Source organism: Bubalus kerabau, chromosome 22, assembly GCF_029407905.1.
Source record: "Bubalus kerabau isolate K-KA32 ecotype Philippines breed swamp buffalo chromosome 22, PCC_UOA_SB_1v2, whole genome shotgun sequence".
Taxonomy (NCBI): Eukaryota; Metazoa; Chordata; class Mammalia; order Artiodactyla; family Bovidae; genus Bubalus; species Bubalus kerabau.
Genome location: NC_073645.1, coordinates 25,317,009 through 25,342,723, shown reverse-complemented (window position 1 = coordinate 25,342,723; position 25,715 = coordinate 25,317,009). Strand labels below are relative to the sequence as shown.

General features: G+C 43.6%; 2 protein-coding genes across 10 annotated transcripts in view; one reads left to right on the top strand and one right to left on the bottom strand.

Moving 5' to 3' along the window:
* Positions 1 to 450: 450 nt before the first annotated feature.
* Positions 451 to 5,929, bottom strand: HPS6 (HPS6 biogenesis of lysosomal organelles complex 2 subunit 3). Its single transcript, XM_055560405.1, has one exon. The coding sequence runs from the start codon at positions 4,955 to 4,957 to the stop codon at positions 2,552 to 2,554; it is 2,406 nt and encodes an 801-aa protein (XP_055416380.1). The 5' UTR covers positions 4,958 to 5,929; the 3' UTR covers positions 451 to 2,551.
* Positions 5,930 to 7,473: 1,544 nt separating this feature from the next.
* The window catches only part of ARMH3 (armadillo like helical domain containing 3), a 172,913-nt gene continuing 154,671 nt past the window's right edge, over positions 7,474 to 25,715 (top strand). For 5 of the 9 annotated variants that reach the window (XR_008707106.1, XM_055560409.1, XM_055560414.1 and 2 more), the window contains exons 1-5: positions 7,474 to 7,623; positions 20,477 to 20,589; positions 21,683 to 21,739; positions 21,849 to 21,995; positions 23,906 to 24,013. Coding sequence is in view for 8 of the 9 variants with exons in the window: in XM_055560409.1 (XP_055416384.1) it covers positions 20,488 to 20,589; positions 21,683 to 21,739; positions 21,849 to 21,995; positions 23,906 to 24,013 (414 nt within the window). In the remaining variant the exon portion in view is untranslated. Of the gene's footprint in view, positions 7,624 to 7,815; positions 8,033 to 10,061; positions 10,219 to 16,906; positions 17,480 to 20,476; positions 20,590 to 21,682; positions 21,740 to 21,848; positions 21,996 to 23,905; positions 24,014 to 25,715 lie in introns of those variants that run through there. The other 4 variants (XM_055560410.1, XM_055560411.1, XM_055560412.1 and 1 more) reach the window with 4 other exon arrangements.

The following is a 25,715-nucleotide window of genomic DNA, read 5'->3' as shown; positions in this document are numbered from 1 at the left end:
CTGATCAGGGATTGAATCCAGGCCCCCTGTATTGGGAATGTGGAGTCCCAGTCACTGGTCCACCAGGGAACTCCCCTCTCTCCACCCACCCACCTGTAGCCCTCTGCCTCAGGGGCCAACTTTCTGATGGTCCTCTTGCACACTCCACCAGAACCCAGTCACACAATATTTGCATCCCTGAACTGTTCTCCAAAGTCCTAAGACAAGGTTGGGGGTTGCTTCACCCCACTCATTGGAGCTGGGGCATGAGCAAGGACAAGAGCAGTCAAGCAGCAAGTCTTTAAGAGCAGGTGGAAGTTCCCATCTAAGTACAACTGCTCCCCTTAGAGCTGCCAGGTTAGGTGGCTCCCTTACTTGTGTGTGTACTAAATGCTAATTCGCCTCAGTCGTGTCTGACTCTTTACGCCCTATGGGCTGTAGCCTGCCAGGTTCTTCTGTCCGTGGGGATTCTCCTGGCAAGAATACTGGAGTGGGTTGCCATGCCCTTCTCTAGAGGATCTTCCTGACCCAGGGATTGACCTTGCACCTCCCACATTGGCAGGCGGATTCTTTAACATTGAGCTACTGCAGGTACTAGCTGAGCGCAAAGCCAAGTGGCAGTCCTTACCTTGGGCCCAAGCCATGGACAAGGGATGCCTGGGGAGTCTGGGATGATGCTGAGTTGCACCACCCAGGGTCCCACCCTAAGCCCAGAACCCAGCTGAGGAGTCCCTTGGGTAGCAGCGGGTAGAGGGCCAAGGCCTCTTCAAAGGGGGTCCTGCTGATTAAATCCAGAGGCTCAGAAATCTGTGCTGGAGATGTTCTTGTTTCTTGGTTTAGGCAGTCAGCCTCCAAGCAACCCTGCTCCAGTGACTTTTGTTACTAAGCCAGAGGTCTCTGCAGTTAGCTCTCCTGTTTGTGGTCAACCTTCCCCTTAACCAGTGGCTGCTCCAGGAATCCTAGGGAGGACAAGCATGGCCCCAGGGCTTAGCACAATTCCTACTTAGGAACAGAAGGGTCTTGGGGAAAGGAAGCATGAACCTTGGCAAATCCCCCTCCTCACAACAGGCTAGAGGAAGAATGAGCCAGGAATGAGAAGTGCATTCAAGCTCAAGCCAGCATCAGCTATAGGGCTATACAGTGAGTAAATGAGTGAGTTAGTGAGTGAAGTCGCTCAGTCATGTCCGACTCTTTGTGTCCGACTGTAGGGCTATACAGTAAGGTGGTTCAAATCTTAGAGCTCCTACTTTCCAGTTGACTGACCCTGGTCAAGCAGTCTTTCTAAATCTGTTTCCTCATCTGTAAAATGGGGATTAGTACTTTCTTGATGGGGTTATTAGAAACATAAAAGACGGACTATTTAAAGACTAGCAGAGTACTCATAAATGTTAATTATTAATATTTTCATTATTGGAAGTGGCCACTTTAGCCAACAGTTCAGATTCAACCACTCCCTCTATGACCAACTCTATGAGGCCCTTAGCTGTTCAAAACCACACCAACTGTGTTTTCCAACACCAACCATCAGTTCTCTGTAGACATCAACTGGGTGTCCTGCAAGTCAATTCAGCTCTGATACTAACTACATGGAGTTAGCATAGGCCCCACAGGTTAAGTGCTCAATTCCACAAGACCACCTTCACTTCCAATGCCAGTCACAAGCCACTGATACTTCTGACTGGCTGGCTATAAATTGGGAGTTCCCATACTATAAATCGGGCTTCCCTGGTGGCTCAGCTGGTAAAGAATCCACCTGCAATGTGGGAGACCTGGGTTTGATCCCTAGGTTGGGAAGATCCCCTGGAGAAGGGAATGGCTACCTACTCCAGTATTCTGACCTGAATTCCATGACTGTTCCATGGGGTTGCAGAGTCGGACACGACTGAGCAACTTTTACTTTCACTTTCATGCTATAAATTGGTTTGACCATTTGCTAGAATGGCTAAGAAAACCCAGGAAAATACTTAACGTTTACAGGTTTATTAAAGGATACAACTGCCAGATGGAAGAGAGGCACAGGGCAAAGAACTGTGTGGGGGATGTGCATGGAGCTTCCATGCTCTCTCTGGGTGCATCATTGTTCCAGCACCTTAATGTGTTCACCAAGCCAGTTCATCAAATTTCCCTGTTCAGGATTTTTTATAGAGCTTAATCTCTAGTCCCATTCCCCTCCCAGGAGGCTGAGGATGGGCTAAAGCTTTCAACCCTTTCACCACTTGGTATTTCTACTGACCAGCCCTTATCCTGATGCTAGGGGTCCCCACTTTTAGTAGCAGTATAAGTTTACCTTATTAGTATAAATGCAGGTTTGATATAAAGGGGTTTGTTATAACAAAGATACTTCTTTCACGCATATCACTCAGGAAATTCTATGAGTTTTAGAAGCTTTGTGCTAAGATGGAAACCTAAGGACAAAAACCAACAAGTTTATTGTACCATTATATATATATATATATATATATATATGTGTATGTATATAAACTGCTCGGAAGAGGAAGTGGGAAGAGGTCCCACTCTGGCTCCTCTAACTCCTAGGCACCTTTCCCTGATCACTGTGTCCCAGAGACAATTTTCAGCCTGTGTCAGTCACATAGAGACCCTGTCCAGATGGTGCCCAGGCCTCCAGGCCTGGGTGGTCTGATGCCTGGAGGGCTGACACCCGAGGTGGGGTGGGGGGTGGAGTGTCTGGGTCCCATAGAATGTCCTCATATAAGCTTAGAACTGGGCCAGAGGCTCGTCCTTGAGTCCCAGTCTGCTTCAGCAGGGCTCTGAGCAAGCCCACAGTGAGAGGGGGCTCTGCCCCAGGCTCAGAGAATGGGGCAGGGGGCTCCAACTCATCTGGGAGGTATGTCCGCAGTAGAAGCAGGAGTTCAGCTGGAGCTAGGTCTGGTGGGCACAGGCGGCAAAGGAGGGGGAGGTGAGCATCAAGCCGGCGATGCCGGGCAAATTCGGCCAACAGCAGTTTGAAGATCTCACTTCGAAGCAGGGGGCTAGAGGGGCTGAGAGCCAGGCCAGCCTCTAAAGCCCGTTCCCACTGTTCCTTTTGCACCAGCTGCCCCACAGCTTGGAGCACAGCTTTGGGCCGCCCACTGCCCAAGAGTAGGTCTAGCTCCAGTGCTTCAGGCCTAGTCCCCTCCTCACCTAGTACTGCCAGGGCTCGGCGATAGAGGGGCAGCCCTGGGCCTCCTGCCCCCCAGCCAGGCCCCCCCTGTTGCTGGGCCAGCTCCACAAAGGGTGGCAGCCACTGTGGCTCCAGCCGGCAGAGGCACTGGCACAGGAGTTCAAAGGGGGGCAGTATGCCATTGGGTGGTTCTTTTCCAGCTGCTGTAACCCCCAGTACCTTCTTCCACACATCTGGGGGAGCTTGGGACCTCAGATGGCCATTGCCATCTGGCTGGAGCTGCAGGACCCTGAGGATGGCACCCCAGGCTGCTGTAGGGAGGGCTTGGAAAATGGTGTTGAGCTGGGCCAGCTGGTCTCCCATCAAGTCAGTCCTCAGCAGCCGTGCCACTTCGTGCTCTGCCAGCTCAGTCCAGCCAGCCTCCTCCTCGTCCCCAGCCACTAGCTGGGCTTTGAGCTGTTCTAAGCCCCGGTAATCCCGAAGCTCGGCCCTCAGTGTGGTCAACAGTGCTGATGGGGACACATGGCCCTGGAGGATGGATGCCAGGGCCTGAGGTGCTCGGAATATGCTGTTATGTCGCAGTTCCTCTGGGGTGAGCTGGGCACCCCGCAGGCTCCGTCGCTGGTAGTACTTGCAGGCCTCCTCAAACACCATATCTTCAGTTGAAGGCAGCTCAAGGCTTTGTGGGGTTTTCCAGCCTACTTGAAACAGACCCACAGCTGAAAGTAAACGAAGACCCCCTCGAGTCTCCAGCTCTTCCTGATCTTCCATGCCAGGGGCGGGGGGTTCCAACAGATGTACTCGGTCTGTACTCAGGATCTTCCTCTCCAGCAGCTGCCCACTGCCCGTGTCCAGCAGTTCCAATGTGGAGCCCAGCACACAGGCCAGAGTGCCATGAAATGTGCCCAGTGCTGCAGACCCTGCCACGCTGGCAGGTGCCTCCTGCAGGGTGCCAACAGTCCGGGAGCCACCGTGGGGCTGTACCAGGCTCACAGTGCCCCTGAAGTCAAGCCACATCAGGCCCTGGGGAGTTGGGGCCCAGGTATGTACAGTCAATGGCTGCCTGGGGGACAGCAGTCCAGGAAGGCCTCGGAGCAGGGTCCTGAAGTCCCATGTGTCCCCTCTTCCAGGATTCAGGCTTCTACTGTGGGAGAGGCCAAGACATGGGGCAGCCACCACTACCTTGCCCTTGCTTGGGCTCCAAATGAGCAGAATATGACCCAAGCCAGGCCAGGTGGTGGCAGTGGGCACCAGGAAGAGGTCCTTGCGGGAGGTCAGCAGCCCGAAAGCGGGGCAGTGGTGCAGCAGTATGTGCGTGCTGCCCAGGTTGGTGCCGGCCTCCCCGCTGGGCTCGAGGGTCCTGACGCACACACAATGGCTAAAAGCCACTGCAGGAGGCCCTAATTGGCCCTCAGTGCCGGCGGGCCGCTCCTCGCACCACACCAGGCGGCCTCGGGGCGCCGCCGCGGCTACCACACGGGCTCCACCTCCAGGACACAGCTCGGTGCTCTGCAGCAGCCGCCAGCCGGGCCCCACCCCCGAGCCCCACACCTCGAGTAGGCCACTCTCCCACACTAGGACTAGCGCCGATCGCGCCCGCCACGGCAGGAGGAAGGCGTCTAGCGGTGAGGGCTGGCCAGGCGGCCAGGCACTTTCCAGTTCCTCACCGGGTCCACGCACCGCGACCAGCAGTTGCGGGGCTGGTGACCCCGGAGGTCGCAGCAACAGTAGGTGGCGGCCGTCTGGGCTGCAGCGAACTCGGACGGCTGGGTCCCCGGCTAGCAACTCCCGGAGCCGGGCCGCGCCGCTGAAGGTGCTCAGATCTGAGAGCAGGCGCAGAGTCCCCGCACGCTTCATAGTGTCCCCCGCGCCGGAGCACGCCTAGGCCCGCCGCACCGTAGGGCAAAGCCCGTATCTCAGTCCCGGGTTCCCGCGGGAAGTCGAGGATGGGGTTGAGACTTCCGTCCCGGGTCGACTAGGCGAGCCAAGGCCGGGCTAAGACTCAGCCCCGCCCAACCCCGCCCCTCACGGCTAGCTTGAGACCTGCGTCTGTTTTACGCCCTGCCGGCATAACACCGCCCATCAAGGGGCGGGGGGGCTACAGAGGCATAGCTGTGGGAGGAGCCTCGAGAGCACCCAATGGTCTCAGAGCCTCCGACCTCGCCAACTCTGGGTACGCTTTCGGAGGCCGGCTGCCTCAGGCCCCAAGAAGCCGGGGAGTGGCCCAGAGTCTGACTAAAGAATCCAGATTCCAGCCCTTTCAGCATCCAACTCCCAACGCTTCCCTTCCCTCCAAGCCACGCTCTCTCATTCTAATTTATTCATGAAATTTTTTATTGAGCACCTACAAAGTGCCTGGCTCTGGGGAGACAACCCTAAACAAAAGAGAAAACCTCAGCTTCATGGAATGACAATCTAGTGGAAAAAACAATAGCTTGTACTTTCTTAGAACGTACTGTGACCCCCCACCCCCTTTTAAAGATGAGGGAAATGAACCACAGAGAGATAAAGTACATTGACCAAGATCACACAGCTATTAAGCAGTAGAGATAGAGGTAGGATTTCAACCACACACCATCTGGGTCTAGGGTCATTGCACCAAACCATTTTATCAACAACCCATCCAAAGTAATATTTTGCTAGAAAACAAAATTAAAACATACTTTAATGGTACTGATTCTGTGTGTAATCTCTTCAGCACCTACAAATTGACATGCAAGAGTTCTCTCCACCCCAGATTGCCTTCTCAGGTGCTGTAGTATTCTTCTGTCCTCCAAGTCCAGTCCCTCTTTCATGAGCCTTTCCCCTCCCTCCTTTTCCACACAACTTCCCTGAGAATTGCATCCATATCTGTTCCATCAGCCTCATTTTGTCCTCTTGCTCTCAGCATGGAGAAGGAAATGGCAACCCACTCCAGTATTCTTGCCTAGAGAATCCTGTGGACAGAGGAGCCTGGTGGGTCGCACAGAGTCAGAAACACTGAAGCAACTTAGCAGCAGCAGCAGCTCTCAGCATAGAAACACTCCCCAGTTTGTCCTGTTTTGGAAGCCACTCTTTCATTCTTATCTCGCGAAACTGTCACCTCGATTACTCCCTCTCCCTTCACAGTCAAGTTTCTTGCAGATTTAGCATTTGTTGTCTCTACTTTCTCTCCTTCCATTCATTTCTCAAACCACTACTCATCAGAAGCAGATTTTCCTGAGGTCTCCAAGGTATTTTAATTTCTTTTTCTCTTTGAGACATTTGACAACTTCCTTACTGAAAGTCTCTCCTGTAGTTTCCACAGCATTTTTTCCCACTCTAATTTCCCTCCTTTTCAGATAGTACTATCTTCAGAACTTTGTCATTGGTTCCTCTTTCTCCACCATCCTTTAAATGCTGGTTTAAAGTTCTGTTTGGGGTCCTTTTCTCTCTGCACCCCCCCCATTATTACTTTTTTTTTAACCCTCTTCCTAGACCATTTCTTTCCTTCTTGTGGCTTGAACCATTACCACTAGGACAATGGCTCCAAAATATTTATCTATAGCCAAGATATAGCCAAGATATCTCTGCAGAGTTCCAACAGAAGGTATCCAAATGTCTACCAAATACTTTTGCCTGGATGTTTAATAGACATCCTTGGAGGGAAAGTTATGACCAACCTAGATAGCATATTCAAAAGCAGAGACATTACTTTGCCAACAAAGGTCCGTCTAGTCAAGGCTATGGTTTTTCCTGTGGTCATGTATGGATGTGAGAGTTGGACTGTGAAGAAGGCTGAGCGCCGAAGAATTGATGCTTTTGAACTGTGGTGTTGGAGAAGACTCTTGAGAGTCCCTTGGACTGCAAGGAGATCCAACCAGTCCATTCTGAAGGAGATCAGCCCTGGGATTTCTTTGGAAGGAATGATGCTAAAGCTGAAACTCCAGTACTTTGGCCACCTCATGCGAAGAGTTGACTCATTGGAAAAGATTCTGATGCTGGGAGGGATTGGGGGCAGGAGGAGAAGGGGACGACAGAAGATGAGATGGCTGGATGGCATCACTGACTCGATGGACGTGAGTCTGAGTGAACTCCGGGAGTTGGTGATGGACAGGGAGGCTTGGCGTGCTGCAATTCATGGGGTCGCAAAGAGTCGGACACGACTGAGCGACTGAACTGAACTGAACTGAAACATCATCGTCCTCCCCAAATTTGCCGATTTCAGAATTTGCAATATTTAAAGAAACTGCTAATTCAACTTGTATCCAGTAGACTCCTGATACAGATTCCTTTTGCTAATTTCTTTCTCGCGGTGCATTTCGGGAAACGTAGTCTTTGTGATGCTTGCTGGGAATCGTGGTCCAAGCCAGCCTCGGGCAGCGGGCGCCGGCGAACCTATCAGCGGCAGGCTTTAGGACCCAGCGGGACACGACGGGCTGGGGGGAAGGGTCGGGGGAGGTTGGGAGCGCGTCCGTGAGCCCGGAGCAGCGGCGGTGTCGGTGGCGTCGGGAGCGAGCGGACCCGGGAGCGGCGCGGGTGGTGGAGGAGGAGCCAGGGGCCCGGTAAGCGTTGCCGGCCCGGGCAGGTTTCCGAACCTGGCCAACCTCTGCGGGTCCTGCTATACTAGGCCTTGGCCCTGAGGCGGCCCTGGGGGCGGGGCCTGCGCTCGCCGGGGGGACGACGCGGGGAGAGGGAGGGAGGCAGGGCAGCTGCTGAGGCGGGCGGAGGCTGCGTACGGCGGGGAGGGTGGGCCCCGAACGGCGCAGCGGAGCGAGAAGCTGAGCGCTCGTCCAGCCGCCGGTCCCTCTAACTCGAAAGTGCCGCTTCGGGTCCCTGGTGGGCTCTCCTGGCAGCCGAGGCGCTGACGTTTGACCTCGGCACGAGGCTGACCCGGACTCCTCAGGCTACCTTGAGAGCTTTTCTCCCGGGTTGTTCCCACCCGAGTGGCGTTCAGCCCATCCTGGCCCTGAGGTGAGGGCGTGGAGTAAGACCCCGGAGAAGGGCTAGAGGAAGCCCTGTGTGCCGGTGTGTTCAGGTGTCCCGGAAGGGCTCCATCCTGTCCTGTGCAGTCTCTGACCGTCGAGCTCCAGCCCACCCTTCACACAAAGCTACCATGTTTTCTCTCTAGGTGTGAACCAGGGAAACGAACCTGTTCCCAGTAAGGTGTAGGGAAGAAACAGGAAATAAAAGCTGGTTCCTTGGGGAAGGAGAACTATGGGAGGCTGAGGAGTGCTGCCTCTCGACGTGGAGAAGTAGAGGCTTGGGCAGGGCCGAGTAAATGTGGATCATCTGACCTGCCCCAATTCCTCCTCTCCAGGAAAAGTTTTGCGTGTAGTGAGAGCTGTTTCTTTGCTAGTACTCTCACTGACTTTGTAAAGGAGGGCAAATAGGGTTTGTGTCTGCTGTTAATTTAGCTCAAGTTAATTGGAATTATTTTCGGTGTGCCTTCCGTTGGTCTTGTGTGTACAATACCTCCTGTGTGAGGGCTTTTCCAGATATAGGATCAGTCTAGAAGAAAGGATGATGATTCTTGTTAGAATTGTGAACGAGTACTCTCATTCTTTCCTTAGCGAACAGGGGAGCCTTTAAGGTATTTTCATAGGTCGTTTAGGCATATATACTCGTTAGACATTTGAATAGTAATAATAAAACCTCATGAAAACTCAAAGCAGTGTTAGGAAAGTTAGGCTTTTATATAGAGCCAAGTTCAGAAATCCATAGAATTTGGGGAAACTAACCAAATACCAAATTGATCCAGGATATATGAGGGTGAACTCTATTCAACACACATTCATGGAGCATGTATGTAACTGGCTCTGGGGTTAGATATATGAGTATCAGGCCTCTTGCCTTCCGAGATGGCCCACACTGTCTGTGGAGTGTGTTTCTCAAGATAAATCCATTTCTTACTTTAAAAAAAAAGATGTCTATCTTTCCTCAAGAACATCAGAGAGACATATTCACATGAAAGTTGTAGTGCTGCGTGTTACATATCCATTTAAAGGAATTTATTTGGTGTGAAGGAAATACTACCATTGCCTGGAGAGTCAGGGGAATCTGCAGGGAGGAAGTATTTGAGTTGGGTGTTGGAAAATGAGTAGGAACTTGTGCAAGTAAGGAAAGACATCCCAGTTGGAGACAACAGCATGAGCAAAGACATGGTGACAGTCAGGAAAGAAAATAGCATGACGTTTAAGTGTCAGAAATTTGTCTGAAACAGAATGTGTGGTGGGGAAATTGTCTGGAGGTGAGACTGAAAAGAGCTGGGAGCCATTGAAACTTTTTAATGTTAAGGAGTGACAGAAGTGCAGATTAAAGTAATGGAGAAATGAGGCAGTGAGACAAGTGTGGCAGTGGGAATGAAGAGGAGGGGGAATGGATTTTAGAAGTATTTCTGAGATAGCTGCAATAGGACTTAGTGACTGTTTTAGGGAGAGACAGTGGGCTAAGCTTTCTAATTTGAGAAATTGGGTAAATGGGAATTTCATTGACCAGGATATGGATTAGAAAAAGTAGAGCAGATTTTTTAAAGGGTTGGGTGGCTTTGGAAAAGGTATAGTGGAGATAGTCTGGTATGCTGAGATCAAGTTGATTGTGGAATATACCCATGGACATGTTAGTAGGCAGCTGGAAATAAGGAGGCCTGGTGAGCTTGATATTTTGGCGGTAGCTTGGAGGAAGGACATACATGAAAAAACTCCTGGGAAAATAATGTCTATTTCTTTATAAGGAATTATTCGAATAGGCACTTCTTTCACTTAATAGTGAGCATCTCAAGGCAGGAACCATACTTCTAATTTTGTGTCCTTTTCCCCTTAGACCATGTTCATGTTATTATAACGTCTTGGTAAGTGTTAGTTGTTGAGCTAACAGGAAATCAGTTTACTTTGCTAGGTTGCTGTTACCTTTTGTGCTTTCCTTTAAGAAGATTATGGGAGTCTGTCTTACAATTTTCATTTTATGCTTGGGTGGTATTCATGAGGCTTGTATTGTTCAACAGGAAAGGTGAAAGAGATGAAAAAGGTGTGAGTGACGTTGTGCTGCTTGAGGAAGTTCAGGGCTTGAGCAGGAGATAGACAGTATTAATTTACAAGAGCTCCTGCTTTTGAGAAGAGGATTGTACAATGAATTCTCATCCTGGGAGCTGTCAGAAAAAGGTGATTTTCAATCACAGTTTCCTGAAATCCTGTCAGTTTGAAGTTGGTTCCTTCTTCTGAAGGTACAAGTGCATTCCTTCTTATGTAAAATCATTTAAAAGGGAACCTGAGATAGTCATGTTTGTTTAAACCTCTTCATCTCTATTACTAATTTGTGAAAGTAGGCAGACTTAGTAGATTCTGATGGGACCAGATTGAATTCTCTTCTGTGGAGCTAGTTCATTTCTAGTAGGTGTGACTACGACCGATAACCCAGAGTGGAGATTGGGGAAATCGTGGTTTCGCCACTTGCTGCTTAGTCTTGGGCAAGTCCCTGAGTTAATTCCACTTTCAAGTGTCAGCTAGACACCCATTCTGAGGTAAACACTGTACAGAGCATAGCAACACACACAAGATACAGATGCTGCCCCATAGTGGCTCGTGTGCTTATCACTGAATCAGGCCGGTTCTGTCCTAGCATCTAGAAAATAGGGGTGATGCTTGTCAGATGTAAAGTGGGAATGAATGTGATATGAATATCAGTTTGGAGTTTCCACAGAATTTTAACTGAATCTAGATTTTTAAATGTTCTACTAGTAAGCACTTTTTTTTTTTTTTTTTTTTTTGCACTAACACGATATTCTCATAGAGCTACCAGAAAGATTTAGTGGCTTTACTACTTATTACTTGGGTAAAGTAAAATCCTCACCCTAAAATTATGGTATTAGTACCTACTTCATTTGCTTGTTATAAGAATTAATACAGTATATTTAAATCACTTAGAACAGTGCCAAGTATATAGTGAGTACTCAGTGGTAGTATTTATCATCATATACCACCTTGAGTGGGAGGCTGTGCTCTGAAAGATATGGAAGAATGAATGATGAATTCCATCCCCAGTAATTAAAATAAAACAAATGATAGAACAAAAGGATTGTGGCCTGTCGTGGAGCTCTCTGTGAAGAGAATTTAGGGGGACTTCCCTGGAGATCCAGTGGTTAAGACTTTGTGCTCCCACTTCAGGGTGGAAGGGTTGGATCCCTGGTTGGGGAACCAAGATCCCACATGCTGTGTGGTGTGGCCAAAAAAAAAAAAAAAAGACCACGTGAAGGGGATTTAGAGAGGCAGCTTCAAGAATGCAGGTCTCACTCTATTTTCATTTTGGGGGTATAAAAGACTTGGAGTGACTAGCAGTAAAAATCCATTAAAACGGAAAGGAGTTACATGCTGGTTTCAGACCCAGTCTGGGGGTAGAATTAGGGGAACCCATGTCCCATGCTGCTGAGATAAGGTATGACAGGGAGTCATGTGGAACATGAGTAAGTGAATCCAATTAGTGAGCTAAATCTTTGGGGCCTTCAGAAAGGAAGAGGCGATACAGGAGCTAGTTTGAGAAATTAAGGGTTGGGATTTAAAGGTAAAAACACCTTGCATTATAGTTTTAGTGTTTACCTTGGGAGTGTGGGATGCCTTACAAAAGGACATAGGGAGCAGATAACTTTTGCCTGAAAATTAAAAACACAAACCCTCACATCTAGAGGAACTAGGGAAATTTTTTAGGAGAGTCAGAAGACTGTTTCTGACTTGGTAAACCTAGTGTGTATTGGGTGAATGGCTCATGATCAGAGTGGAGTGGTGTTATCTGGCTCAGCCACAACTTCTGGGCAGACAGGATTTTCATCTCCTTCAGGAGGCACTGTGGACTACTATAGTCAATGTGTTCCATAGTGATCTTTCACAGATGGGCAAACAGAGGCTAAGATCCTGAGAAAAGGGGATGGTGTTGGTGAGTAATATGGGGAGAATGAGGTGGAAATAGGTGAGGATTGCTCCAGTGCCTTTCCTGGAGATGGCAGAAGTTTTATTCATCCTCTCAAAAATCTGTTCAGATGCTACTTTCTTTTGAAGGCTTGTTTTAAGGCTTAGATGAGTACTTCTCAAACTTTAGTGAACATCAGAGTTATTTGGGGCAGGGTCTTTTAATCTCGGCATTATTGACTTATTGGCCCAGATAATTCTTTGTGTGCTAACTGTCCTGTACACTTTAGGGTGTTTAGCATCATCCTTGGCCTCTACCCAGTAGATGCCAGTGGTACCTCCCGTCCCAGTTGTGACAACCCAAAATACCTCCAGGCATCGACAGATGTCCCTTGGGAGCCAGAATTACCCCAGTTCAGAACCACTGACTGGGGTCATTATTAGAATGTAGACCTCTAATCCTTATCTTCAAAAGTCTGTTTCAAGTGGGGAGAGGGGTTTAGAAGTCTACATTTCTGGGAGGCATGCTAGGAGATTCTGAAACATGTGATCACAGCTCTGCAGGGTTAAACCATTTTCATCTTTCTGTCTTGTTTTATAGTATCTTTCCATTCATAATCAAGTTTTGGTGGAGAATTACCCTCAGAGCACTGACTTAGCTCAGTTAAGTTGTGTTAGTCGCTCAGTTGTGTCCAACTCCTTGCAACCCCATGGACTGTAGCCTGCCAGGCTCCTCTGTCCATGGGATTCTCCAGGCAAGAATAGTGGAATGGGTTGCCATTCCTTTCTCCAGGATCAAACCACCCCAGGGATCGAACCTGGGTCTCCTGCATTGTAGGCAGATTCTTTACCATCTGAGCCACCAGGGAAGCCCTAGGTCAATTAAAATATAGTATCAATTAGATCCTGTAGTGGATAGCAATGTATTTCAGCCTTTTTTTTTTTCCATTTATTATACTGAATACATCTATCAACTTGAGTAGACATTCAGAGTCTTCAATTTTTCCTTCTAAGTTTTCTACTATTTCATTGATTTGTCTATCTCTTTTTCACTTCACCATTATCCATATTTATATACATATGCATGTGGCAGATCGGAGAAAGCAGTGGCACCCCACTCCAGTACTCTTGTCTGGAAAATCCCATGGATGGAGGAGCCTGGTAGGCTGTAGTCCATGGGGTCGCTAAGAGTCGGACATGACTGAGCAACTTCCCTTTCACTTTTCGCTTTCATGAATTGGAGAAGGAAATGGCAACCCACTCCAGTGTTCTTGCCTGGAGAATCCCAAGGATGGGGGAGCCTGGTGGGCTTCCGTCTATGGGGTCACGCAGAGTCGGACACGACTGAGGCAACTTAGCAGCAGCAGCAGCGTGTGGCAGATAGTTCTCTTTTACTTCTTAGGATGGCACATCTACCTACAGGCAAACAAGTGATGAAACGCAAGATATCTGGATACTCTTTTGTTCATTAAGGTCAGCAAGCATGTACTCTTCTTTCTCACTCACCTGGAACCTCTTCAGTTTCTCTGCAGATGCAGCTTTGTTTATGTATGGGTTACTCTACTTCTGTTCAGTATACTCTATCTCTGTTTAGTATAGTATAGTGGTTAAGGGCTGAACTCAAACATCAAGCTCTCTGGGTTTGAGTCTCTACTTTCACTTATCCTGGCAAGTTTTTTTATTTTTGTTTTTTAACCACTTCATTCTTTAGTTTCCTTATTGTCAAGTTTCCTGGATCATAGGTTGTGAGGATAAAACAGTGTATATAAAGTGCTTAGGACAGTGCTTGGTCTATAATAAGTGCTAAATAATTTGTGTCAACTCTTCAGTGGTTACTTTAGATCAGTGTCCTGTGTGTGCAAGTTGGAGTCCCTACTAGGCTTTGTTCTAATGTTCTGCATGGGTAGTACTAAATTTTCGTATATATATACACATATCTGTGTATATATATGAACACATACATTATTTTGGATCGAGGAACAGTATACATAATGTGAAGTGTATGACTTGATAAGTCTTTTACACATGTACATATTTATATGGCTTCCACTCAGGTCAAGATAGAGCACATTTCTGGTACCTCTGAAGGCTTCCTTATACTTCATCCCATTCATCTCCCTGCCCAGGGTAACAACTATTCTAATCTCTGTCCCCACAGATTAATTTTACCTTTTTGAGTTTCATATAAATGAAATCATTAGTTTGTACTCATTTCTTTCAGACATTTTTTATTCAGTATCTATTAGTTTATCAATATTATTTCAATAGTTCTTTAAAATTTCTGTATAGTATTCTACTGTATATATACTATAATTTTCCCATTCTACTGCTAATGGACATTTGAATTCTCTTCATATATTTAAAAAAACTCACACTCAATAAGCTTTACAAAAACCTTTCAAAAAAGGAATATTTATACTCGAGGCACTCTGGCATTGCTTTCTTTTATGGCCGTGATGTGTGGCATCAGGTTCTTAGTTCCCCAACCAGGGATTGAACCTGGGCCCCCTGCAATGGAAGCATGCAGCACTAACCACTGGACTGCCAAGGAATTCCCTGGCATTTCTGTTTCTTGAACGTGCCAAGTGTGTTCAAGTCTTGGGGCCTTTGAATTTGCTGTTGCCTCTATCTGGAACACTTTTCTCAAGATTTCCACATGGCTATTTTCTTCCTGTTAGTCTGATCTCAGTCCTCCTATCACTTTTCTTAGAGTCCTTTAATTTGCTATCTGTAGTCCCCCTAGACAATTTGTCTTCAAGATACTTATCATTGTTTCAAGTTGTTTGTTGCCCTTTTTCCTCTACTAGAATGAAAGCTCTGAAAGCAGGGATCTTGTTTGTCTTGTTCACTGCTGTACCCTTAATGCTTAGCACCTGAAAGGTGATCAGTATTAGTATTGTTGAATGAATGAATGTATGCCTGATCTGTGCTTATTTTTTTCTTCCTGGATGGTGGGCACATTTATTTTTATTAATTTTCCTTCTTTCCCTTTGTTCTTTTCTTTTACTTCTTTTTGTTTTCTTCCGCACTGGTTGAAATGTTTTGAGATGTATTTCTGAGCATCTACCTACACTAGTGTTTTGGAGCCTCATCAAGCAAGTGAAGTGAGGGTGATACTTGCTACCAGTCCATTACAAGTATGAACCTAAAACTCCAGATCCATTACCCTGAAAGCCTGTAGAGAGCCATTCCATACCCTCTTCCTATTTTGTTGAGATATGATTTTTCAGCTCAGATGGTAAAGAATCTGCTTACAGTGCAGGAAACCTGTGTTCAATTACCGGGTTGGGAAGATCCCTTGGCGAAGGGAATGGCAACCCACTCCAATATTCTTGCCTTGAGGATCCCATGGACAGAGGAGCCTGGCAGACTACAGTGCAAAGGGTCCTACAGAGTCAGACATGACTGAGTGACTAACACACACACACACACACAATTTATGTTTAACACTGTATAACTTTAAGGTATACAATATGATGATTTGATATACATATATATTGTGAAATCATTACCAATGATAAAGTTAGTTAACACATCCATTACCTCACATGGTCACTTTTTTTTCTTTTTGGTGGTGAGAACATTTAAGATTTAATGTAGCAACTTTTAGATATATAATACAGTATTGTTAACTATAGTCACCAGGTTTTATGTTAGATTCCCAGAACTTACTTGTCTTATAACTAGAAGTTTGTACCCTTTGACCAGCATATCTTCATTTGCCCCATTCCCCATCCCTTGTGCAGCCACCACTCTAATCTACTCAATTTCTGTTTGTTTTGCTTTTTTAGATTCCACATGCAACAAACAATATTTGTCTTTATCTGACATTTTATTTAGCATACTGCCCTCAAGATTCATCTGTGTGGTTGCAAATGGCAAGATTTCCTTCTTTTTTATGGCTGAATAATATTCCACTGTATGTATGTATATACCACCTTTTCTTTTTCCATTTGTCCAGTGATGGACACTTAGGTTATTTCCATGTTTTTTTTTTTAATTGTGAATAATGCTGCAGTGAACATGAGAGTGGATCTCTTCAAGATAGTGACTTTATTTTCTTCAGCTATATATGGAAGTGGGAGTGCAGGGTCATATGGTAGTTTTATTTTTAGTATTTGAGGAACATCCATACTATTTTCTGTAGTGGCTGTACCAATTTACATCCCCACCAGCAGTGCACAGGGGTTCCCTTTTCTGTACATTCTTGCCATGGTTTCTTGCCATGGCTTTTGCTGTTGTTTGTTGTTCAGTCACTAAGTCATGTCCAACTCTTTGCGACCACATGGATTGTAGCATGCCAGTCTTCCCTGTCTTGCACTGTCTCCCAGAGTTTGCTCAAATTCATGTCCATTGAGTCAGTGATGCTGGGCTTCCCAGATGGTGCTAGTGGTAAAGAACCCACCTGCCAATGCAGGTAGATGTAAGAAATGCAGGTTCTATCCCTGGGTCTAGAAGATCCCCTAGAGAAGGGCATGGCAACCCACTCCAGTATTCTTGCCTGGAGAATTCCATGGATAGAGGAGCCTGGTATGCTGTAGTCCAGAGGGTTACGCAGAGTCAGACACAACTGAAGTGACTGAGCATGTGGGCACACACGAGTCGGTGATGCTATCTAATCATCTCCTCTGCCACCTTCTTCTCCTCCTTCCTTCAGTCTTTTCCAGCATCAGGGTCTTTTCCAGTGAGTTGGCTCTTTGCATCAGGTAGCCAAAATAGTGGAGCTTCAGCTTCAGCATTAGTCCTTCCAATGAATATTCAAGGTTGATTAACTTTAAGATTGACTGGTTTGATCTCCTTGTAGTCCAAGAGACTTTTCAAGAGTCTTCTCCAGCACCACAACTCAAAGGCATCAATTCTTTGGCTCTCAGCCTTCTTGCAGTCCAACGCATATTGGCAAATTGAAGCCAGGAAGAGAAAGGAAACTTACAGAATGAGTGTATAATAGTTGGGACCAAGACCAAAGACTTTTTTTAGATATTTTTCCCAGTTTTATTGAGAAATAATTGACATACATCACTGTGTAAGTTTAAGGTGTACAACATGATGGTTTGATTTATGTATATTGTGAAATGATTACCTCACCTTCATCATCTCATATAGATAAAATACCAAGACTTTAATAGATTAACTGATCACTTTGGAAATCAGAGTGAATTTCTATTAAGTTAATTTTCTGATACTAGAGTTGGCATATATTGTGCTTAAGAAGACAATAAAATAAATGAGTAACTTGTTAAGTGTAACTAACATTCCTTGCCGGTGAAACACTGGAAGTATTTGACTTTAGGTTTTAAAATCTTGATATTTAATTGTTTTATGCTGTAGGGGTGTGAAGTGACATGCATTTAAGAAGTCTGTAGCTGGATTGCTTTAAGATATAGTTCTTATTGTATGACTTGGGTCTTTCAGAGAGAAGTTGCATGCAGGTCATGGGACCAGCAGTTCCTGAGGTTTAGGAATGAAAGACATCATTGATTTACCATTGAGTTTGGGGGATTTGAAGCCATTCCTAAGTTTGGTGGTAGGTGAAATTAGCATTGAAAAGTTGCCTGATTATTTTTTATTACTTTGTCTACTATATCTTGTTTCTCAGAAACTGTGTTCACGCCCAAGATGACATTTCTGTGGGATTGCTGTGGCTTTGCTGTATTTGCTTCTTCACTAGAAGGATTTAAAAGCCCAGACCAACAGAGGTCATAGTGTAGTCATAGAATGCTTCTTTCTCTTCCTTGTAGTCCACAGCATTTGCTTTGTACTTTAACTCTATTTATTTCTCACAATTTACCTTGTGCTTTGGGTTCTGGTGGCTCAGATGGTAAAGAATCTGCCTGCAGTGTGAGACCCGGGTTGGGTGCTGGGTCAGGAAGATCCCCTGGAGAAGAGCATGGCAACCCACTCTGGTATTCGTGTCTGAAAATTCCATGGGCAGAGAAGCCTGATGGGCCACAGTCCATGGGTCACAAAGAGTGGGATGGGACTGAGCGACTTAACACTTCATGGGTTGTTCTGTGCCTGTCTCTGCTAATAGATTTGAGCTTCTAGAGGATCCAGTTTGGAGTGTCCTTTTTGTAACTCCTTAGTGCCTCAGTTAGAGCTTTACAGTATTTAGGTGTCCTTTTGTGCTTGTGGTATTTCAGGGATGCTGAGAGAATCATTAGATAATAAATCTAGTCCAGTCCTCTAGTTTTACTTGTAAGGAAACTGAGAAGCACAATGATTTACTCAGTGTCATCTAGTTGGTTGGGAGAGCTGTGTTCTAGTCTTAGTTCTGCTGGTTGTTTGTTCCGTTATGTCTGGCTGCTGCTCAGCTGCTACTGGTTCTCTCTACAATAGAGGAGGATTGTGAAAGAGGAAAGAGACCCTGGGAGGATATAAACAGATTACACTTACATTACTGATGTACTGCAATTTACTGTTCTACCAGTCAGATATTTTACTTTCAAATTTGAGAGCACAGGCTTCGTTTTCTGAGACCCCAGAAAGACTTTTTTTTAAGAGTTCTACACTTCTTCTAGTTTGCATTCTAGATACCCTTCTTTGTTGTGCTCATTGGGTAGAGGTGCTGGCAAAAGGAGCGGACTTTTATGTTGTCAGTTTCCAGTCACACTTTAGACAGCTTGGGTAGTAAATTCCAGGTGCCTGTGATGATGACAGAGAATAATGAGTTGAGGCCCTTCGTTGAATTTCCCCCTGCTCCAGATGGAAGGAGAGGGATGAAAAGAATTTAATTTCTTAGGAAATTTGGTACTTTCGGTTGAAATTGTTTTTCCTTCCTCTCCTGTTCCCTTTTGCTTATTAGAAAGTATTGATTCTGAAATAGAGAAAGTGAGTTTATTAGATTTGGGGTGGACATTGATTAGCTGTAACCTAATTATAAATCCTCAGAAGGAGATGTTTGTAAACATGTGCTTTTCACATCCAGGCACTTTGGTTCCCACTATTCCTGTTAATCAACTGGTTGAAGCTGAGCACATGAAAGATCTATATCCACTAAGCTTAGAATTGCATGGCTTTTGATTTATTTTAATAGGATCCTCTTGATTTCCAATTTATTTTCCCCCGATAAGGACATCTTCCTCTTGACAACCTATTTAAAAGACACAGGAATGTTTTGAATGGAGCCTCTATTTCATGCTTTAAGGCAAAGCCATGATCAATATAGTGTAAATTGCTTGAAAGAATCTTCTCTTTTTTTGTTGTTATTTTTTTCTTCAGTTTTCTCTGGATCATAAAGGAATAAGAGGTCTTAGTGAGGGTTTGATAGAGATAGGTCTAATTAAAATTTTAGGTTAGATGTAGGATTTCTCAGTGACAAGCATATACTGAGCATTTACTGAGAACCAAGTGCTTATGAATAAGGTATAAGATACAGTCCCTGTGCTAAGGATGCATAACATCTAGTGAGGAAATTTTCTGTGCTTTTAGAGCTCAAAAATGCATCTCCTTTGGGGCTATATGTATTAGAGAAAGATGATATCTGAGACAGAGTCTTTTATGCTGTTAGATTCATCTCTTCTTTAAAGTTTTGATTTTGATTTGAAACATAGTGTATATTTTCCAAATGTCATTGAACAAGATTAATTTTCTGCTGCTTTGGATTTGTCTGAAAGTGAAATCAGTCTCCTCACTACCATCCATACTTGCCATTGGATAAAATTAAGTTTCACAACTAAAGCCTAAGATTTAAGGGAAAGAGGAATTTTGTCAACAGAAGAAAAAATTTGGGAGGTGAGAGAATGTGTGTAAATCCATGTGGAGACCTGTGGCATTTCAAGTTCTCACTTGGAAAAAATTGAGGATTCCTTGAAGCAAGATGGGAAAATTTGGGCATGATTTGTGGAACTGCTTTTATAGAGAGTTAAAAAATACACTGAAGTTATATATATGTATATATAGAATTAAATTTGAAGGGAGTTATATTTGGTTATTTTGAAATTAATTTAATTTTTGGTCTTTTAACTACTGTTTTCTGCCTTGGGTTTCTTTGCAGAGGAATTTCTGAAGATAGTCAAGTCCAGTGTGATTTATGTGGCAGTGAAGGCCAAGTACTTTGCAGTGAGGAGGACCTACTTACTTTGGGGAAATCAATGGAGCACATCAGTCTGCAGCACACTTCCTGCCTTAATGGTCTTAAGCTCGATCAATACTTGAAATTTAACTTCACCATTAGTCTGTGGGCAGTGTGTGCTTTGCAGCCTTTCCTCCATCAACCTCAAATATATGACAAGACCTATTACAGATGGAGCTAGTTACACTTTCCTGCTTGGTTTTGGATCTTCTTTAAGTCTTATCCACTGGCATGTTTTAAGGATGTAAAATATGTTTTGCTATAGACCAAGTTATGATTTAAACCTTGAAATTACCTGGTCAGAGGAGGGGATGTTGGACAAATGCACAAAATCTATAGCATGGTTATTTATCATTTCTTCTTCCTAAAAAATTTCCCATCAAGAGGTATTTCAATAGCCTCTCCAACATCTTAGCATTTCTAGCACTAACTGTGGTTTTCTTTTCACAGATTCTCTCACCATGGCACAGGTAGAGAAACGAGGGGGTTTGCTCCGGAAATCTTCAGCCTCCAAAAAACCACTGAAGGAAAAAGTGGTGCTGATGTATGATGAGATCTTCATGGTAAGGCCTGGAGCTCTGACATTTTTCACAGATTGACTCCTTAGTTTCTTGTTCCAAAATGAGAATTAATCTCACCTCTGCCTGCTACTTTCTAGTTCTTCAGAGGGAAAAAGAGAACAACGGTGAGCGTAAGCTCTCTCATAGTAGAAATTATGATCATGTGTTAATTAACGTAGATTATGTTGTTCTTATAGATTGTTGCCTCTAGCTGGATAAAACAATTGAAAGAGGATGGCTCTTTCTGAATATATTTAAGAGTTGTCTTCCTTATGATTTGACTTAAGGACCTTTCTATCCTAGATGTCCCTTGAAGTTCCCTTTGGCCCTAGAATTCTATGGTCCAGATATTTTAAAAAGATGTACTGTTACATTCTGTCTCAAGTTGTTAGTGGATAGAACAATTGCTTAGTTAGATTGTCTCATCCTCCAACTCTATGAGATGACTAAGGAATTATTAGCAGTTAGATTGGGGATTTCTTTGGGTCTTCAGAACTGTATTGACCATGGTCTAGGCCGGTGTTGTAAATAACCTATCATGGAAGTTTAGAGTAATTAGATACCCTGCATATGTACTTAACTTCTGAAATCTTGGTCATAAGTAGTACATGTAAACGTGTAAAACATGTTATTCTTGTAAAAGGAGTTGCATATCTTGTGTAATTCTGTGGACTTTCTTTCCTAAAAGGAGAACAGTGATAATATTTACCCTACCTGGCTCACCGGGCTGTTGTATTTCATGTATGTGAATGGGCTTGAAAACTGTAAAACACCCATAAAAGTACAGTGGGGATGTATCAGAATATAACTAACTGGTTCTTCACTTCTCGTTAAGAAGAGGAAGATTTGAGGGAGATTCTTTGAGTTATTTAACTTCTGGTACAGGGAATATGTATCCATGTACAATGTCTTCCATTTGGGGAACCCCCCAAAAATTGTTCCCTGTTACAGCTGTTTGGAATGACCAAGCATTTTCAGAGTTAATTGTGAGAGGTAAGATTGACCCTATGAAAGACATGTAGTGACTCTTTCAAATGTGTTCTTAATGCTTTGGTGTTAGCTGGGTAAACTGAATCTACTTATCTTCTGGTTTCAGACAGAGGACCCTAGTAAGTGCAGTCCCAGGTTTTGGGAGGAGCTCTTCCTCATGAAGGTAAGACTTGGTGGCCTCTGTGGATTTTCCTGGTAACTGAGCTTGCCTTCACATATGTTCTAGGCGCTACACTAAAAATGTACTCAGGCCCTTATTGTTTCCATGTTAGGTGAATTTAGAATACCTGGAAGGCAAGTTGGAATCTCTTGATGGTGAGGAGTTAATGAAAATCAAGGACAATATTAATTGCTTATTTCAACACTGCATCCAGGCTCTGGGAGAGGAACATCCAATTCGAGTGGTTAATGCATTGCAGGTACATGGCTGGGAGACTGGGGAAGTCTTGTTTATAAACTGTAATACATCTATTGGAACTTGAGGAACCTAAAATTACCCTTAGGCTTGAGGCTTTTTTTCCCTTTATTTCTTTAACCAAACATCTATGCTATGTTTGATTTAGCTATCTTCCTGGTTAAGCAAATGGACACCTATAGTAGTAATCTTGTCCATTTGTATAATTTGATCTAATGCCAAGGTGGATTGTTTGACAGAATTTTTATTATTACTTGAAGGAAAGTAAAAGAGAGAAGAAACTCCAGAAAGGATGCTTAGTCTACAGCAAAAATCATAAGACTTTCCTAATTAAATAAATATTGTTTTCTTATATAAACAGTATTTTCTCACTAGATCAAGAGTTCTTATTCTGAGGTTTCAGAAGGTCCTTGACTCCCTGTAGTTTTATGTAATATTTTATGTGTATATGTACATTATGTGTATATGTACATTTTTTTGGAGAGAGGGCTTTCATCAGATTCTCAAAAGGGTCGGTAACTCTAAAAACATTAAGAATCATTGTTCTTAATGCTAAGTGGCATTATCATGCGGAAGATTCATGAATAATTATTTCTTGAATTACTGTTATGCCTAACACTGAGCTGGTGGGATACATTATAGTCTTCTTGAGGGTAAAGACGGTTTTATTCAATACTTCGTTCCTGGTGTGTAGATCAGTGCCTGGCAGGTAGCATTCTAGAAGTAAATTTTTTTTGAAAGAATAAGGGGCAAAATTTCTAAAGTTTATAGTTTAGTAGCTCCAGTGTAGCCTAGATTGAGCTGAGTACCTAGGGTAGTGATTGACAAGCTTAGAATATGAAGAAGTCATGACAGTGTAAAGAATTTTATTGGAACTTTTGATAGATCGGGTTTTAAGTTTCTAACTTACAAGTTGGGCAGATCAGTTTGTGAGCTCCAATTTTCTCATTTGTAGAATGTAGAAATTATCTTTTGAGCTGATGCCCCAGAAAGAAGGACCATGTTTATCCTGTATCTCTCTTAACTTTTGGACAGTAAATTCTATATTTGGAGCATCATAGTTGTCAGGACCTCTTCATTGCAAATTGAAATGAAAGTTGGAAATTGTACTTCCTGTAATTACAGTGACTTGCTGTGGGGGCATGAATTGTAAACTTTTTAGTTCAGTGGAAATATATTGACATTAAGTCACTTGGTGAACCATAGAATTATAGTACGTATTGTAATAATTGATATTTATTGAGCTTTAACAAAGTTAAGTTCCAGGCTATTCCAGGAATTTTAACACAGTTCCAAGGACTATTCTAAGTGCTTTACAGTATTAATTCACATAGTCTTCACATTATCCTTATGAGATTAATGCTATTATTATCCCATTGTATAGATGAGAAAAATGAAGCACTGAAAAGTTAACTGATTTGTCCAGGCTCACACAGTTAGTAAGTAGTGGATGGGGATTGTAATGAATTTTTAGGATTTGAATTGATCAGTTGTTATCATACAGGGTCTTCTATAGTTATTAAAAATAATTACTAAAGATGATAAGCTATTATGTAAATTCTAAAATTGATTTTAAATAAGGGAAAGCTCTATCAACCCTATGATTCAAGCTCAAAAACGGTTTCTTATTTTTGAAAATCACCTTCCAATCTTTGTCTGCAGTGTTATTTTTAAAAAGAGGATGGCCAGAAAAGAATAAAAAAGATGACAGTTTTAGATGCTGTTTGTCTTTTAATTTCTAGATTTTGCACATATTAAGACCCCGACTGCATTCTGGAGCTCAGAGCATAGAGCAGTTGATTGTCAGCTATATGAGGAGAAGGTTCTGAGGTTGTAGTGTGAGGCTACTGATCCAATGCCCTTCGCATTTTGAGACTTTCTTTCTAGAAAGAATTCTTTCTCTCATCTCTGCAGACCTTGTGTGCGCTCATTCGAGGAGTCCATCAAAAGAATAAGTCTACCTCTGGGTTTGACATTATCAACATGCTGATGGGCTTTGACAAGGCGGAGCTGTGCATGAAGGTGAGGCATAAGCTGCAGATGTGCCTGTGGGTGTCTGCTTCTGACAGCTGTTGAGGAATACCATCTGCAGACAGTTAAATGTTCTAGACGTTTAACTCAGATAGACATAGATGATTGGCCTTGAATTTGGATATTTTTACAGATTTGGTTTATCCTTTAATAAAGGAAAATTTGAAATTCAGATTTGTATTGAGGCTTCCTTTCCATGTAGGATAAAGACTGAGCAGCTTGTGATTTACATCATGATCATACATTCTTAAAAGCATGTAAGAATTTAAATAGAAAGAAACAAATTAATACACAAGGATACTTTAGTTCTAAACTTTTAAGTTTTCTTATTTAACACAATGACTTTATCAGAATTTTCATTTCTACTGTTTGATGCCTTTTGAGAAATAGTGTTATCAGTATGTAATTCACATGTCATACAGTTCATCCTTTTATGGTGTATAACCAATAGTTTTTAGTATATTCATGGAGTTGCACAACCATCACCACTGTTAATTCAGAACATTTTCATCACCCCAAAAAGAAAACATGTGCCCATTATCAGTCATTCCCTATTTTTTCTTCTCTGCAGCCTCTGGCAACCATTAATATGTTTTATATCTCGATAGGTTCACCTCGACTGTACTTTTCATATAAATGGAATCATATGTAGTCTTTTGTGTCTGGCTTCTTTCACTTAGCATAATGTTTTCAAGGTTCATCCATGTTGTAGCATGTACTTCATTCCTTTTTTTTTGCTGCTTAGTATTCTTCTGTATGAAAGTATCATATTATTTTACTTATCCATTCGTCAGTTGATAGACATTTGAGATGTTTCAGCATTTTGGCTGCTATGAATAATGCTGCTATGAAGTGCATGTAAATGTGGACATATGTTTTTAATCCTCTTAGGTATATACCTAGGAGTAGAATTGCTGGATCATATGGTAATTCTATGCTTAACATTTTGAGGAGATTTCAAACTATTTATCAAAGTGGTGATATCATTTTACATTTTCCCCAGCAGTATGTATGTGTGTTTGTGTGTGTGTGAAATATCTATTCAAATTCTTTGCCCATTTGTAGGTTGAATTATTTGTCTTTTTATTGTTGATTTGTAAGACTTCTTTACATATTTTGGGTACACATCCCTTATCAGATATCTGATTTGTAATACTGTCACTATCTTGAATGAATGTTGTTCACATGAACTTTGAAGAACTCGTATTCTCTCATTCACTAAATTTAAAATAAAGAAATCTCTATGTGAAAGAATGGGGTTCCCTAGTGGCTCAGATGGTAAAGAATCCACCTGCAACCTGGAAGACCTGGGTTTGATCCCTGGGTTGGGAAGATCCTCTGGAGGAGGGCTTGGCAACCCACTCCAGTGTTTTTGCCTGGAGAATCCCCATGGATGGAGGAGCCTGGCGGGCTACAGAGAGTAGTCTTTGTGACCCTGGGGTCACAAAGAGTCAGACACAACTGAGTGACTAAGCACAGCACAACACATGCAAAAGAATCCTTATAGTGAATAGGTTATTTTTAAAAAGTTATGAATATGCAATTAGTGTACAAAGATTTAGTACCTGGAGTCTTTTTTTTTTTTTTGGCCATACTGCATGGCATATGGGATCTTAGTGCCTTGTCTAGGGATTGAACCTTTGTCTTCTACATTGGAAGTGTGGAGTCTTAACCACTGAACTGCCAGGAAATT

Excerpts from the sequence above, each read along its gene's own strand:
- HPS6 (XM_055560405.1), bottom strand. The coding sequence starts at position 4,957 with ATGAAGCGTGCGGGGACTCTGCGCCTGCTCTCAGATCTGAGCACCTTC.